Source organism: Anabrus simplex, chromosome 1 (genome assembly GCF_040414725.1).
Source record: "Anabrus simplex isolate iqAnaSimp1 chromosome 1, ASM4041472v1, whole genome shotgun sequence".
Classification (NCBI taxonomy): domain Eukaryota; kingdom Metazoa; phylum Arthropoda; class Insecta; order Orthoptera; family Tettigoniidae; genus Anabrus; species Anabrus simplex.
Genome location: NC_090265.1, coordinates 1,340,490,099 through 1,340,504,791, shown reverse-complemented (window position 1 = coordinate 1,340,504,791; position 14,693 = coordinate 1,340,490,099). Strand labels below are relative to the sequence as shown.

The following is a 14,693-nucleotide window of genomic DNA, read 5'->3' as shown; positions in this document are numbered from 1 at the left end:
AAGCTGGAGAGGAAGGCACGCAACATGCTGAACTTTGCAAGAAACTCAGTCCTACTGGTGAAGCGAATGAAGATGAATTATTACACTTAAAAAAATGGAAATTGCAACACCATGAAGGTATTGGTCGTTTGTGTTGATTTTCAAGATATGGAACAATGCCATGTAGGTATGTAAACAATCAAAGTTTCAGACCCATTGGATTGTTGCTACAGGTAATGAAATGTCGTATGTCTTTTAGTGCCGGGATATGCCAGGACGGGTTCGGCTCGCCAGATGCAGGTCTTTCTATTTGACACCTGTAGGTGACCTGCGCGTTGTGATGAGGATGAAATGATGATGAAGACAACACATACACCCAGCCCCTGTGCCATTGGAATTAACCAATTAAGGTTAAAATCCCCGACCCGGCCGGGAATCGAACCCGGGACCCTTTGAACCGAAGGCTAGTACGCTGACCGTTCAGCCAACGAGTCGGACGTTGCTACAGGTCTCCCCACGTGATTGGTCGTGGAGGAATCAACTCCAGTATACGGACTCTGGTGTAGTGTAGTTGACTTGCAGTCTGTGCAGTGAAGTGTTCCCCGTCAATCATGCCTCGACGACAGAGAAGAGCTCGCTCTCAACAACTGTCGTCCTTTGAGAGGGCACGGATAATTGAGCTGTGTGAGCCTGGATTATCGCAAAGGACTGTCGCTGCACGTGTTGGCCGACAGGCATCTACGGTACAACGTGTATGGCAGCAGTGGTCAAATGAAGGTACCTACACTCGTAGACCTGGCACAGGTCCAGCGCGACAGACAACTGTGAGAGAGGATCGCCGCATCATTCTAATGGCCTGGATGGAACCCCCTGCAACAGCAGTGCAAATTCGAGCAGCTGTGGCACCCCACGTTACACAACAAACAGTTAGTATTCGCCTGCGTGCAGCTGGCTTACGAGCCCGTGTCTCTGAAGAAGGTTTTCCATTGACCCCACAACAGTGACGTGTAAGGCTGGCCTGGTGTCGAGAAAGATCAACGTGGGTCGACGAATGGCATAGGGTCATCTTTAGTGATGAATCGCGCTTCTGTCTTGCCCGCAGTGATCGCCAGAATCGTGTGCGCCGACGTACCGGGGAGAGGGGCCGCCCAGATCTTATTGTCGAGAGGCACACAGGGCCAACACCAAGCATTATGGTCTGGGGAGCTATTGGCTTTAGTGTGAAATCACAATTAGTGCTTGTTGAGGGCACTATGACTGCTCGACAGTACGTTGATAGGGTACTCAATCCAGTGGTTGTCCCTATGATGGCGAACATTGCTAATGGGATGTTTCAGCAGGATAATGCCCGGGTTCACACTGCACGCATCTCCAGAGAAGCTCTCCATGACATCACAACCTTAGAATGGTCCGCCAGATCCCCGGACCTCAGTCCTATTGAGCATGTGTGGGTCATGATGGGTCGACAACTGGCCAACCGTGCTCAGCCACCCACAACTCTGGAACAACTGACCCGTGCAGTGCAGTGCAGCAAGCATGGGCCACAATTCCTCAGGAAGCGATCCAGGGCCTTACTGACTCCATGCCTTGACGAATTCATCAATGTATTCCAGCTCGTGGTGGGCACATCCTGTATTGATTGTTGTCCAAACTTGCGGTCAGAGGGGCCTGAGAGTGTAAACATCGAAGCACAACCGAACACTCATCCTGCACATTCAATTGCAGCAATGTAGCACCACTTCTTCTGGGTGTCACAATTTCCATTTTCTTCAGTGTATCTTGTCCGGACCCTACAACTGGTCTTCAAGAAACGTTTTCCTTTGATTTTAGGGATCCTGGTTCATGGCCACAGAGTTTTTTGGATTCTGAAAGGTGTTACATAATAAAAATGAGCTTTGAAAAATCTGATTGAGCCACATTTAAGTAATAGCAGCAGAGAAGGACGTAACTTAACCAAAGACTAGTTTTATAAAGCTCTCAAAAATGGAGGAAAAGTAAAGAGATCATGGTTAGGCTATAATGAAAGTAAGAAAGCTCTATATTGTGTTCCCTGCAGGCTGTTTTCACACTTAGCATCAAATCAAGTGCCTTCCATAGCTAAAGAAAAAGGACTTACTAATTGGAGAAAACTCAGTGAAAAATTGCAACATGAAAATTCATCCAATCACAAACCTTGCTTTTGTTCGTGGAAAGCTTTAGAATCTTGTTTAGGAAAGGGAGGTATTGATGCAGAACTTCAAAACCAGATCCATCAAGAAGAGTCTCACTGGAAGGCGGTATTGCGCTGCATTATCGATGCTATTCTATTCCTAGCAAAGCAAGGGAGTCCATTCCGAGGATCTAAAGAAGACTGTGATTATAGCAACCCATCCAGTGGAAAGTTCTTGAACGCAGAAGAACTTATATTGCATTACAATGTCCCTCTTCTACAACATATTGAGCGGCATGCACTCCAGATATCAGCCAAGTCAGCAAACGACTCAAGTAGTTTGTTACGTCAAAACAAATACATCGGAGGTAGAAGAAAGTTTTATTGATTTTTTTCCCAGTTAGTGACAAAACAGGTGAATGTCTCAGCCAAGAAATCCTAAAAAATTAGACAAAGATGGACTAAGAGAACTGTAGAGGCCAATCCTATGACAATGGGGCAAATATGGCCGGGAAGTATAAAGGAGTTCAGTCCAGAATATTTCACAAGAACGAGCTAGCATATTTTGTCCCATGTGCTGCTCACATCCTCAATTTAGTTTGTACTAATGCGGCCAGTGCTACTATTGAGGCTAAGAATTTTTTCGGAACTTTGAACAGTATGTATTCTTTCTTTGCGGCTTCAACTTCATGCTGGGAAGTTCTGCGAAAATATGTGCCACTGACATTGAAACCTGAAAGCAATACAAGATGGTCTGCAAGATTAGATGCGGTCGAAGCTGTGTATAAACATTACGGTAAAGTTGTGCAGGCTCTAGAGAATCTTAAAAACCATGATCTTTCAACATCTCAAACCAAGAGTGAGGCCAGCTCCCTTTTGAAAAATATTGGGAAACTTGACATTTCAACGTTTTCACATGTTTTTGGCATGCTTTCTTCAAAAAGATCAATCATGTCAATGAGTTTTTGCAAAGAAAAGATGTAACAGTAGTTTTGGCTGCCCAGAACCTTCAAGGCCTTTTAACACTCTTGAAGTCTTGCAGAGAGTTTGCTCCATCTAAGGCCATTACTGAGGGTAAATTCTTAGCCAGCATGAGTGATCTACCATCTGAGTTCTCAGAAAAAAAAAAACAAAGAAAAAGGAAAACAATGTCTGATGAGTTGTGTGGCGATGAAGTTCCGAAAAGTACTCAGAATGTGTACCAAGTATCTATGTTGGAGGTTATTGACCAGATGATTATGGAACTCGGTGACAGGTTTAAGGCTTTGGACAACATAAACAGCAAGTTTGGATTTTTGAATGGAGTTCGAATTAAAGAAATGCAAACAAAAGATCTAAAAATGTAAGCAGAAAAATTGGCAAATATTTGCACTGCTGATTCTCAACAATGAAGAATTCAAATCTGAAATAGAAAGTTTCAAGCACCACGCTTTATCAGTTGATGAAAATTTAAAGGAAGCCATATCAAGAAAACTGTTAAGTCTTATTTATAAAAATAAACTAGAGGAAGGTTACCCTAACATTACTGCCGCACTGAGAATGTTTCTCGCATTGCCAGTTACAGTGTCATCTGGAGAACGAAATTTTAGCAAACTTAGAACCATCAAAAACTACATGAGAAGTACAATGGGACAGGAGAGAATCTCTAATCAAAGTATAATATCAATTGAACACAAACAAGCATCCCTTATCAACTTTGACATCATCAGTACATTTGCAGCTAAGAAGACTCGAAGAATTCGATTTTGAGGTACAATACATAATAAATTTTTGCGTAGTTACAATTGAGTTACACTATAAACAAATTATTTGTATTAGTCATGTATAAGTGTTTTTCACTATTAGTGTAATGTATGTATTAATATGTTTAAGTGTATAAATATAAGTGTTTTTCATAAATAAAACTTAATAGTATACATATGGTGTGTAATTTCAACTGCTGCATCTACAAAATAGCTTCCGGTGGTATTATATTTTAGTGGTAAGGGGAGGGGTAGGGAGGGGATGGGGGGGGAGATCATCTTTGCCCCCCCTGACAAATCTCCTAGTTCCGGCCCTAGTTGTCATGGACAAAAAACAAAAACATGAACCTTGTTGTGCGTACTGGAGTCATACCCTGCGTAGACGTTTCATGAAACGGGTCAAAATTTCGAGGTACCGTACAGCATTCAACGTCGTTCCCTCAGGTAGAAATCCTTGTGGATAATGCCTTGACTATCGAAAAAGGTGATGAGCATCATTTTGATACGTGACTTTTTGGCTCTGACCTTTTTCCGACTAGGGGATCCCAGAGAACGCCATTCCATGCTTTGCAGTTTAATTTCAGGGTCGTACCTGAGACACCAGGTTTCATCCTCAGTGACAATACAGTTCAAGAAATTTGGTATTGCATCTACCGTTTCAACAAAATCCTGTGAAGCCTCTAAACGTGCCTGCTTCTGATCGTCAGTCAAGTGATGTGGCACAAGACGAGAAAACATTTTCCTCTTCCCTAACTTCTGAATAACAATTTGTCACACGGATTCATGGTTAATCTGCAGTTCATCCGCTATCATGCGCACAGTTAATCGCCGATCATTCATGATTAATATCCTCACCTTCTCAATGTTTTTGTCACTGACGGCGGTCGCTGATCTTCCACTACGGGTATTGTCAGAAACACTTTCCCGGCCTCCTCGAAAACGGGTGAACCACTCGTACACACACTTCAAGAACAGTGCTTGATCTGCTTAAACGCGTACCAGCATTGCATGTGTTTCTTTCGGTGTCTTGCCAAGCTTAAAACAAAACTGTACACTGATCTTTTGGTTGTTCATGTTCCTGTTTGCAATTCAGAATCAATGCACTAAACACACACTGTGTCAAACAGGTCTTACACGGCACACACACGATGCTCAACTGAACAATGTTGGAAGCAGGTGGTCAAAACCTGCTGCTACGCAGGTGCAGCGTTGTGTGTCGCCAGTGTTGCCGGATCGACTGTCCTGACTTCATTCACCAAACTTTATTGTCACAGGTTGTATAATTAATTTGTTTATGTTGAATGCTATATTTATTTGATCCCAAACACGCAGACTCATTGCTGTCTTTTTGGCTACCCACCGAATCCGAAGTAGCCTTCTCCTGTTAGCTGTTCAGACAAGATGGTGAAATTGGTTTGCTAAAAGACCTTTTTGTAATTGACTGTCGAAGGTACTGAACCTTAGTTGGAGTGAACTCTGAATTACAACTATGGTTATTAACTGTAGAGGTACGATGTTGTATGTTTGGTCCGCAAGAGCTATTTTATTTCACTTAAGTCCACTGGTAAGCCGGTGAGGACCCACCTATCCGCCACCTAGGACGCGCCATCTTGGAGTTCCACCTCTCTGCCTGCTACGGCAGCATAGTAGGTTCGTGAATGTAATATAATATAATACAATAAAGTACTCCTCATGTGCTTCTTCTCTCCTCACTGGTCAATCTAGGAGGCAATATTGTGCAATACGCTGTCACTGGCATTGTACCAGCTGGCTTGTTTACCATAACATTCCATTAAGTCATGCTCTGGTGAAAAGAAATGGCTTTACCGAGTGAATTGGCCATGCGGTTAGGGTCGCAGAGCTGTGAGCTTGTATTCAGGAGATAATGGGTTTGAACCCCACTGTTGGCAGCCCTGAAGATGATTTTCCATGGTTTCCCATTTTCACACCAGGCAAATGCTGGGGTTGTACCTTAATTAAGGCCATAGCTGCTACCTTCCCAATCCTAGCCCTTTCTTATCCCATCATCACCATAAGACCTATCTGTGTCTTACTTAAGTTCCTTTATTTTCAAGTTAAATGAAACAACTTCAAGCTGGTTGTTAAGGTCTATAGGTATAATTTCTAAAGATGGCTTTCAACACCTTTAATGTGCCTGTTGCAATTGTCCAAATCTTCTCAAGAAGTCCATGAGAAGCTGGGGAATGGTCCCTCAAACACCAACCATGAGGCCAGTGGTGCTTATGGACTCAAACTTGTATTTGTCTTTGTAGTACGGTACTGTGGTTTCATAGATTAGTCTTTTTTCAAGGTCAACTTCCTCAGGTTGGTCTTCATATGTCTGGAATCGGATAGTTGGTCAATTATGTAGTCTACTGATATGGGAGAGTCAAAGGTGACGTCTATTCATCTGTTGCTCTCCATCAGTGGAGAGACCATGCACCTCCTCATAGACTGCAGAGCCTTTTAGTCTTAGCAACATGTGGGGAAAAAAAAAAACTTTCACTGTAACACCTTATAGAAAATGTTCAATTTGTACTTTCTGATTTTGTTCAGAAACATTTGTGTAAAATTACACTATATTATGTTATTTCTTGTATTCCAGCACTACTCATGGTCCTACTTTTTTCTGCTTGCTTGGTGGATTCAATTCCTTCACCAGAATCAGTTACTGTAACTTCCGTGAATCTAGATTTGAATTCTACGGAGTCCACCAAGGCATCAACAGCAGATCTGGAAAATAAACCAGGTGAAGATGTTTCACAGCAGCCCAGTACTTCTCTGCCAAATTCAGAAGCATCTAGTGAAGCAAATAAGGCAGAAGAAGATGAACAAATTCCAGATTCCACACCACTGATGGAGCATTTTTCCAGTGAATTTTCTGTAAATATAACCAAATCCAATGTCACAGATGAAGATTTGAAACTGTGGCAACATGTAGTTCACAGCAGTAATCAATTTGCTCTTCAAATGTATAAGGTCAGATGAAAAACATATATTTCTAGATATTAGTTACAAATAGAGTTGCCGTTCTAAATACAACTTTATCATTACAGGTTCTCAAGTCTGAAGATACTCCTTTGCTCATTTCTCCATTAAGTATTGGAATGGTACTTGGTATGCTGTGGCTAGGATCTTCAGGCAAGACCGCAATGCAAATTGCTCAAGCTCTCCAACTTCCAGAAAATCGTTCTGATGTAATTCATGGTTTTCATGAATTATTCCAATCTCTTCAGGTAATACAAACAAAGTAATACATAAACTGTTTCTCCAGGTACCCCATATTGTACAATACAGAACAACCGTGGGATTTCAGAAGAGGCTGGCATTGTTTGCTAATATCTTTTTGTCATTTCAGTCCAGTTCCAATGGTCAAATTTAATTTGTTTGACACTCAGGTTGAAGGAATCTCTCTTTTCCAGGTTATATAATCCTTGTCTCTTCTAACCTATACCATTGTTCTTCATGGTGTTTGAACTCATTCCTTTCAAAATTTGAACTCCTCTCTTTTAATGTGTTGATAATTATCCTTGGGTGAGAAAAAAAATTCTGATACAAATGGAAATGAAGTTTTAGTGTAGATCCTTCAGAGACCATTGAACACATTTCTTTGACAGCAATCTAACAAGAAAAAAATACCTACTTTCTGAACCTCCTTTCTGCTATTTCTTGATAAATCTGTATGGATGTGACTTTGGACTGAATCTTAGAGTAAAGAATGTGAAATGATAACATTTTGCAAAGGTTACAAGGATGAACACAGTATTTCAAATCAGTAGTCAATCTTCTACTATTATTATTTTTCTCCACGATTAGCTGTGGTACAGCATGTGCCACCTGGGAAATGTGGTTTCAACAGAAATTCTTGACTCTTGCAAGTCTAAGATAACAGATAGCAAAAGGAAAGTCTATTTCCTGACTTACTTTTTGATTATACTGCTAAAATCTTCTTTCAGGACCAGAATACTTGTGAGCCAGAACTCTGAAAGAACTTTTACAAAAATCTGCTATTCATTTACACTTTCTGCACTAAAAGATGCCACAAAATTCATTCATTAGCATGTTCGGATACCTATAAACTAAGCAAGTCATCAATTCAAGCACATGCTTTGTTAAACAACTTGTGGTCTTACATGGGTCCCCATTTATCATTCTGTGTTAGTAAAACCCCATTAAAAATCCCATAAACATCAATTAATTGCAAGCAAATAGGTGAAGTGACACTTCATTCAAAACTAAGGGAGATTAATAATGATTTTGTTCAGCATATGAACCTACCCTTTCATGATCTGCCGAGTTATTCCCCAACATTGTATGTGTTTATCTATATCAATTTAGTTGTAGGCAATCTGCTGCCTGTAATTTTGTTTATTTTTCCAATTTTTCAGACATTTATCTGTTTTAGGTTTGAGCTTTCAGTTTTCATGTCTGTCTGTTTATATGTCCACCTGTTCCACCATCACAGCAAAATGGCTGGAGATATCTCAAACAAACTTCATATTTAGTCTACTCATCCATGAGCAGATTATTTAAAAATCACTGAATAGACTGGGGGTTGATAAGATCAAATGAGTTCTCATACACTATTGAATTTATGAAAAATCTGTAGACTATATGTGAAACGTCCCTTCATTTTAAATAATTTTTGTTATCTCCATAATTTTGCTAACTGTTCAAATGACTGAGAAGATTACTATTTTCTGCATGTTTCATGCTCTGCGATGAGTGACAGGCACCCTTACAGACGAACAACAAACCTACCAGTTACCATGGCAACATCTCTGCCTGTTTGCCAGCAGGAAAGTATTGTAATGCCATTTTCATCATAATTCCTGTAAGTCTGTGGTTATTCGTTGGGTAGAAGGTGAAAGAGAGATAAACCTGCGATTCTGCAGGATATTTGCGGAATGCTATTGGAGGTTACAATCGTCTTCGACTAGTACTAAGGTTGGCTGTTAATATTTCAAAAGTACTACAGCGTGTGGCCCGTTATTTCATACTGCAAGATGTTTTCTGTCATTTGCTGTAATTTTTGCTGTATTTCTCTTCTACTTCAGTTTTCTGCTTTAATTTCTTGCTTATGGCGTGCCTCTTTAGGCTTAAGTAATAACACCGTAAGTCATCGTCTTATCTGATTACCTAAGAATCCCTGCATCTAAATTTCTCCCCTGTTACCACTTTCTTAAATCTGTAAGTCATATCACAATTTAGTGCGAGACATTTTATTTTTCCAGTACATCCACATGGTATTTACATTTGTCCTATTCGGTTGTCTTCGGTTATCTTCAGTTAATGTCAACTATCTTAATGGTATTACTTTCTTCCTTAAATTCTCCTTATGTATGTGAGTGCTAATCCCTAAAGCTGGACTCTTTCCTTTGAGTGACCATACGCACTATTTTTTTCATGCATTTTTCCTTCGCAGTTTATGATTTTGCCGATTAAGTCACATAACGTACTATTAACTGGAACTTATTTGGAGTCAGTAGTTAGGCTGTGATACTTTTGGGAGTTTGTGCCTTTTTCTATGACCGGGTCAGGAATGGAATGAATGAAGCCCCCATCTAGCGGCGAGGATAGGAACTGTGCCGACTGCTGAAGCCTGTCACACTCCTCTGGGGCAATGATTAATGAATGAGAGATGAAATGATATTGGAGAGTGTTGCTGGAATGAAATATGACAGGAAAAACCAGAGTACCCGCTTTGTCCAGCACAACTCTTACATGGAGTGACTGGGATTTGAACAGAGAGAGAGAGACTGCATGTGCGTGTGTGAGCACGCTCTAGAGTGAAGTGTATTTGAGTGAGTGAATGAGCACATTTTCCTAAAATTTAGTTATGTATTTGCTAGTTATATTTATACTGCACTTTTTTTTAATACACTGAGCAAGTTGGCCATGCAGTTAGGGGCACGCAGCTGTGAGCTTGCATTCAGGAGATAGTGGGTTCAAACACCATTTTCAGTAGCCCTGAAGATGGTTTAACATTGTTTCCCATTTTCACACCAGGCAAATGCTAGGGCTGTACCTTAATTAAGGACATGGCCCACTTCCTTCCCACTCCTAGCCCTCTCCTATCCCATTGTCACCATAAGACTTATCTGTGTTGTACGACATAAAGTCAATTCTTAAAATAAATTACTACTACAATATTTGTATAATTGTTATCTTCACTTATATTGTCACGTACATTCTATAGTTATTTCTAATATCACTATCTCCATTTTCGTTATTAGTACTGTTACATCATTTCTCATAGCTTGTTACAGTTTTTACTGTTATCTAATTGTATAGTTTTAATGTTGTGGATAAGTGTAGAGAGGGCCTTGAGCCCTAACATTGCCATGAATAAAGCCATTCATTCATTTATTCATTCAATTAATTTCAATGAGCCTGCAGGTTCATACAGAAGAATTTTATAGGTCATTACATTACATCCTGGTGAGCACTTACATGGATAAATATAGATTGTACAATACAAATATTGTCTATCTAGATTTCACTTGCATTTCTTCCTATGCTGATTTTGTATAATCCAATGTCTGCATTAAGAGCCATTTATACTTTCATTTTACCTGTAAGTGGGGATGCTGTATGAAGTGCACTAAGGCAATGGTTTAACACTAATTTAAGATCAATTTGGTTCTTTACAGAAAGACGAGAAACATAATATATCTCTGGACATAGCCAGCAAGCTGTATGCTGATAGCAAGTTCGTGCTGAATGAAGATTTTTACAACACTATTACAAAGTCATTCCTGGCAGATGCAGAGCTCTTGAACTTTGTGACACACCCTGATTTGGCTCGGATATCTATCAACCAATGGGTAGAAGATCATACCCAGTCCCGTATCAAGGAGTTGCTACAGGAAGGTTGATTATCAGTCAGTGCAAACATGTTTTAATACATTATTCAAAAATCTCATGGGTTTAGTTTATTCTTAGTAGGCTACTTTCCAAATGGAAATTTTATCATGAGAATGCATACAGAATATTGCTTGAAGGAATGTTCTCTATATGGCTGCATTTGTAGGCATAGAGATATGTATGTTTTTAATATCATAGTTGATGTCAGCATTATATGACTCTAGCATTAAAGGATTTACTTTTCATTGGCAAGGTATGTACAGTAACTTATGTGTATGGGCGGTTCTACCAGCTACAGGTTGTTACTCATAACTTGTCCTCCACATAAAAGGATATTTCCGTTTGACCACTCCTAGGTAGAGCTATCAGCAGCATAAATCGTTGTTGCCAGGTGTGTAAATTATTGGCCACTTCAAGACTTAACTTGCTGGGCAAATCTTGAGAGCTGAATGTTATTAGTAGTATTTTTGGTGGTGTACAACTTCAATTCACTCAGTACATTGATAAAAACATCACTCTCATACATCCACAGTATTTGAGGACACATGCTGTATGGCAAGTTTTCGCAAGAAAAAATCCACAAGGATACATAATCAAAACCTATTTGTAAATCATCTCAAATGGGCTTTAATTTTTTTGAATTTTAGTTTTTCAGTTTTCAAACATCAGTTATAACTTGCTATGTATACCAATGTGTGTGAAAGCCTTTTCATAGCGAAATGGCTAAGGTGATCACTTTGTAACATGAGGCACATAGGTTTGAGACTCCATTGTACTGGATATTTAAAATTTTGTAGCTGTTGTATTCATCTGCATGCCATTTTTTTTATACATTCCTTTATTGATAAATAGCTGTAGTACCAGTCATTGACAGGACAACCATTTAGCATATGTGTGATGATATTTTGTCCACCCGTCATTGTTCCCCAGATTCTAAAGCACATAAGTGGACATGCCTTTCTCTGTCAGAGGCTTGTAATGATGTACTTCCTTCCTTGCTCTCTGTAACCCTTTGCACTTACTTCCCCCTGTCCATTGCTGATTTTGATTTGATCTCTTCCTTCCAGTGTAAAATAAAGCCAAGGTATCAGGTTAATATTCAAAAAATACTGACAGGTCTACAAAGCCTTTAAAATGTTGCCAAAATAATTTCCATAGCAACTCTCTTTACAGTCTACAGAGCTTGTTATTGGCCCTTGGACTTCAACTTTCACATGGCTGCCACTGATATTTCCCTTATTTTTCCACTGTAGAGGAGAAAGGTGTAGAACAAAATTTGCCATGAGCTATTTTTGCGTGAAACCAACCGTAAGAGAGGTGCATAGTTTTATGCTTTAGGTCCCTTCTGAAGCACACCCTCCTGATGATTTTTTTTTTTTAACAACTTATAGATCCTACTCAACCTTATTTTAAACTGAAATACCAAGTTTCATTAAGACCCACCCATTCATCATCCATAATGCTATATAGATACAGACAAATATTAAACTGCATTGGAACATGGCCGTTTACAATGACGTCAGTATTCTTGTCAGAATACAATACTAACATCTGGTACTCCTTGGTTAAAAGGAAGTCTGTTGTATGAAATGTTCAATCAAATGCAAAATGGCACAGTTTCTCACTTTCCACAAAAAATCTGACAATGCAAAGTTCCAGACTCTGCCACAGGCAGTGGTGAACACTGTTCTGCCATTTTCTGATAAGTGTGCACACTTCCCATTTCTATCAGCACTTCATGGCAGGGACTGGATAGCTGGAATACTATGATAAACCAGTGTGTCATGTACCAGTAGTTATCACAACATGTATGAATTAGAAAAATGGCATGTTGAAAAGGAAAGTTACTTCCTGCCAATATTCAGCCTGGCTGTTCTACACTGGTAGGTAATTCCCTTAGCTCACATGGCATGCAGAAGTAATGCCATCTATGAAGCACATAACAACAAACAATTGTTAATGAAATGTTATTGTTTCAATATTGCAGGTCTTTACATTTAGTTTCCTTCTGACTCTGTGATATCAGGGCACCCAATGTACATGGAGTCCTCCTTCCTCCTTTCGTGACTTCCTGTTCAGTAATTCTTCAAGCGATCGTTCATTCACATTTCATCTCTCATTTTGATAATCATCTTCATAATATTTTCCTTGTCTATATGGGCTAATGACCACAAGGTTTTTAATCTTTAGACAATCATGACAAAACCCACCAACCTTACCAGTTAATATAATTGAACAAAATTTTCATGTTAGCAATGCTTGGCATTGAAATGGATTAAGCAACAAAAAACTAAATTCATGAATATCTCTGTTATCATAGTCAATGTGTTGAATCTGTATGGGATACAAATGATCCAAAATTGTATTCTCTATAACTTTTGTTATGTGGTATTTATCAATAGGACTACTAATAACAGTTATTTGAGAATTAAAATGCCTTCTTTACCAATTATCATTCAATTCTGTTCAACCATTTTCTTGTATTGCATGTACAGATCAACAGACAGACAATTAAAAATTGCATTTCCTTCTTATTGTAGACTTGACCAATACAGAAATACCTTTTTTAAATTTCTGATCAATGTGCAGACAAAACTCTTATATATTCCATTCAAGTGTTTAATCACAATATTATACCTATAGGAAAATACTTTATATGTCATGGGCTTACAAGGAAAAGATATGTCCTAAATCATGGAACTGAGATAAACAAAATTTGAAGTTTGAATGATTGCAAAAAATCAGGTTTTCAAATGGAACACTTCTGCTTATTTTTATTCATTAATACAAGTATTAGGCTACATCTTAAGATAATTACAAATTCATCACACTTTTTAATTCTAATAGAGCCTAACTGAATAAAATGACCACATTCAGAATTTTTTTAAAAACTAACATTTAAAGTGTGTTTGTTAATTTTTTGTACTATCTGAAAAACTATTTGAACACATGTCTTTTATTTTACCTTTCATCTTCAGAATTATCACTTGCACTATCCTCCATAGCAGGTTCTAACACTTTATCGGCTGTAGAGTCGGATGTTGGCAGACTATTCTACCAGCCATGTTGCTCTTCAGGAATACCTGAACGACAAAGTTTAAGTCATCATTCTTCTTTGCTGTGCTAATAGATAGACAATGGATGTCTATATGTTTTTGGAAATTCTTTTGCGCAAGTGGATGATCTTCTCTTTCCAAGAACTCTGACAATTCTGATGAGTGCCCCTATTTGTACTGCAGAACCCATGGATTCTCCTTTGTTTAGTTGAAAAACTTCTACACTTTCAGCCAGTTGACATCACCACCATAGTCATCTTTGGACCTATTCTTCATTAGCTGTTTTGTCATTTTCTGAAGGTGAAAGAAATCAAAATACTTCAGTCCCTTTGTAAGGATTGCTTTCCTTATTTTGAAGCCTCTTTGTTCAAGCAATTTGGAATATTGCCAGCCAATCGTGAATACTATACACAGGCACAAATTTCTCAGCATTTCCTATGGCACTGTGCAGTGTGCCCATCTCCATGTAAGAGTGGCCACTTTCCAAGAACTTGTATTCCACCACTTGAAGGTGTGTGGATACTTTGTACTATGTACAAAAGATAATTTGCAATGTTTTGGTTCCTATTTTGATCCCCACAGGTATCTGAAATCAAGGAAACTCAATAACTTGATCTGGGAAAGAAGACAGATAGCAGAATAAACAAGTTATAATTTCTTAACTTTCACGTTTGCCCTTAATTTCATTCCATGCAATGAAATATGCAGAATTTGGTGCAGCAGATTCATACAAAGTCACATTTTCCTGCTGTGGTATAGTTGGCTCACATCTGAAGAAGGTATCTGCAAAACAGACTGTAAATAAAATGTTGCCAAAATAAAACCAGAGTTTCATTATGGAAAAACTGTCATATATTTACAATGATGATTGAAGTGTTTAATTGATTGTACAGTTGAAGG

At 38.9% G+C, this 14,693-nt stretch overlaps 1 protein-coding gene across 1 annotated transcript in view; it reads left to right on the top strand.

Annotated features, from left to right (window-relative positions):
• LOC136878762 (leukocyte elastase inhibitor-like) overlaps window positions 1-14,693 on the top strand; it is a 106,138-nt gene that overhangs the window by 27,011 nt on the left and 64,434 nt on the right. The window contains exons 2-4 of the mRNA XM_067152225.2: window positions 6,476-6,849; window positions 6,927-7,106; window positions 10,524-10,743. Of these exons, the coding sequence (XP_067008326.2) occupies window positions 6,476-6,849; window positions 6,927-7,106; window positions 10,524-10,743 (774 nt within the window). The remainder of the gene's footprint in view (window positions 1-6,475; window positions 6,850-6,926; window positions 7,107-10,523; window positions 10,744-14,693) is intronic.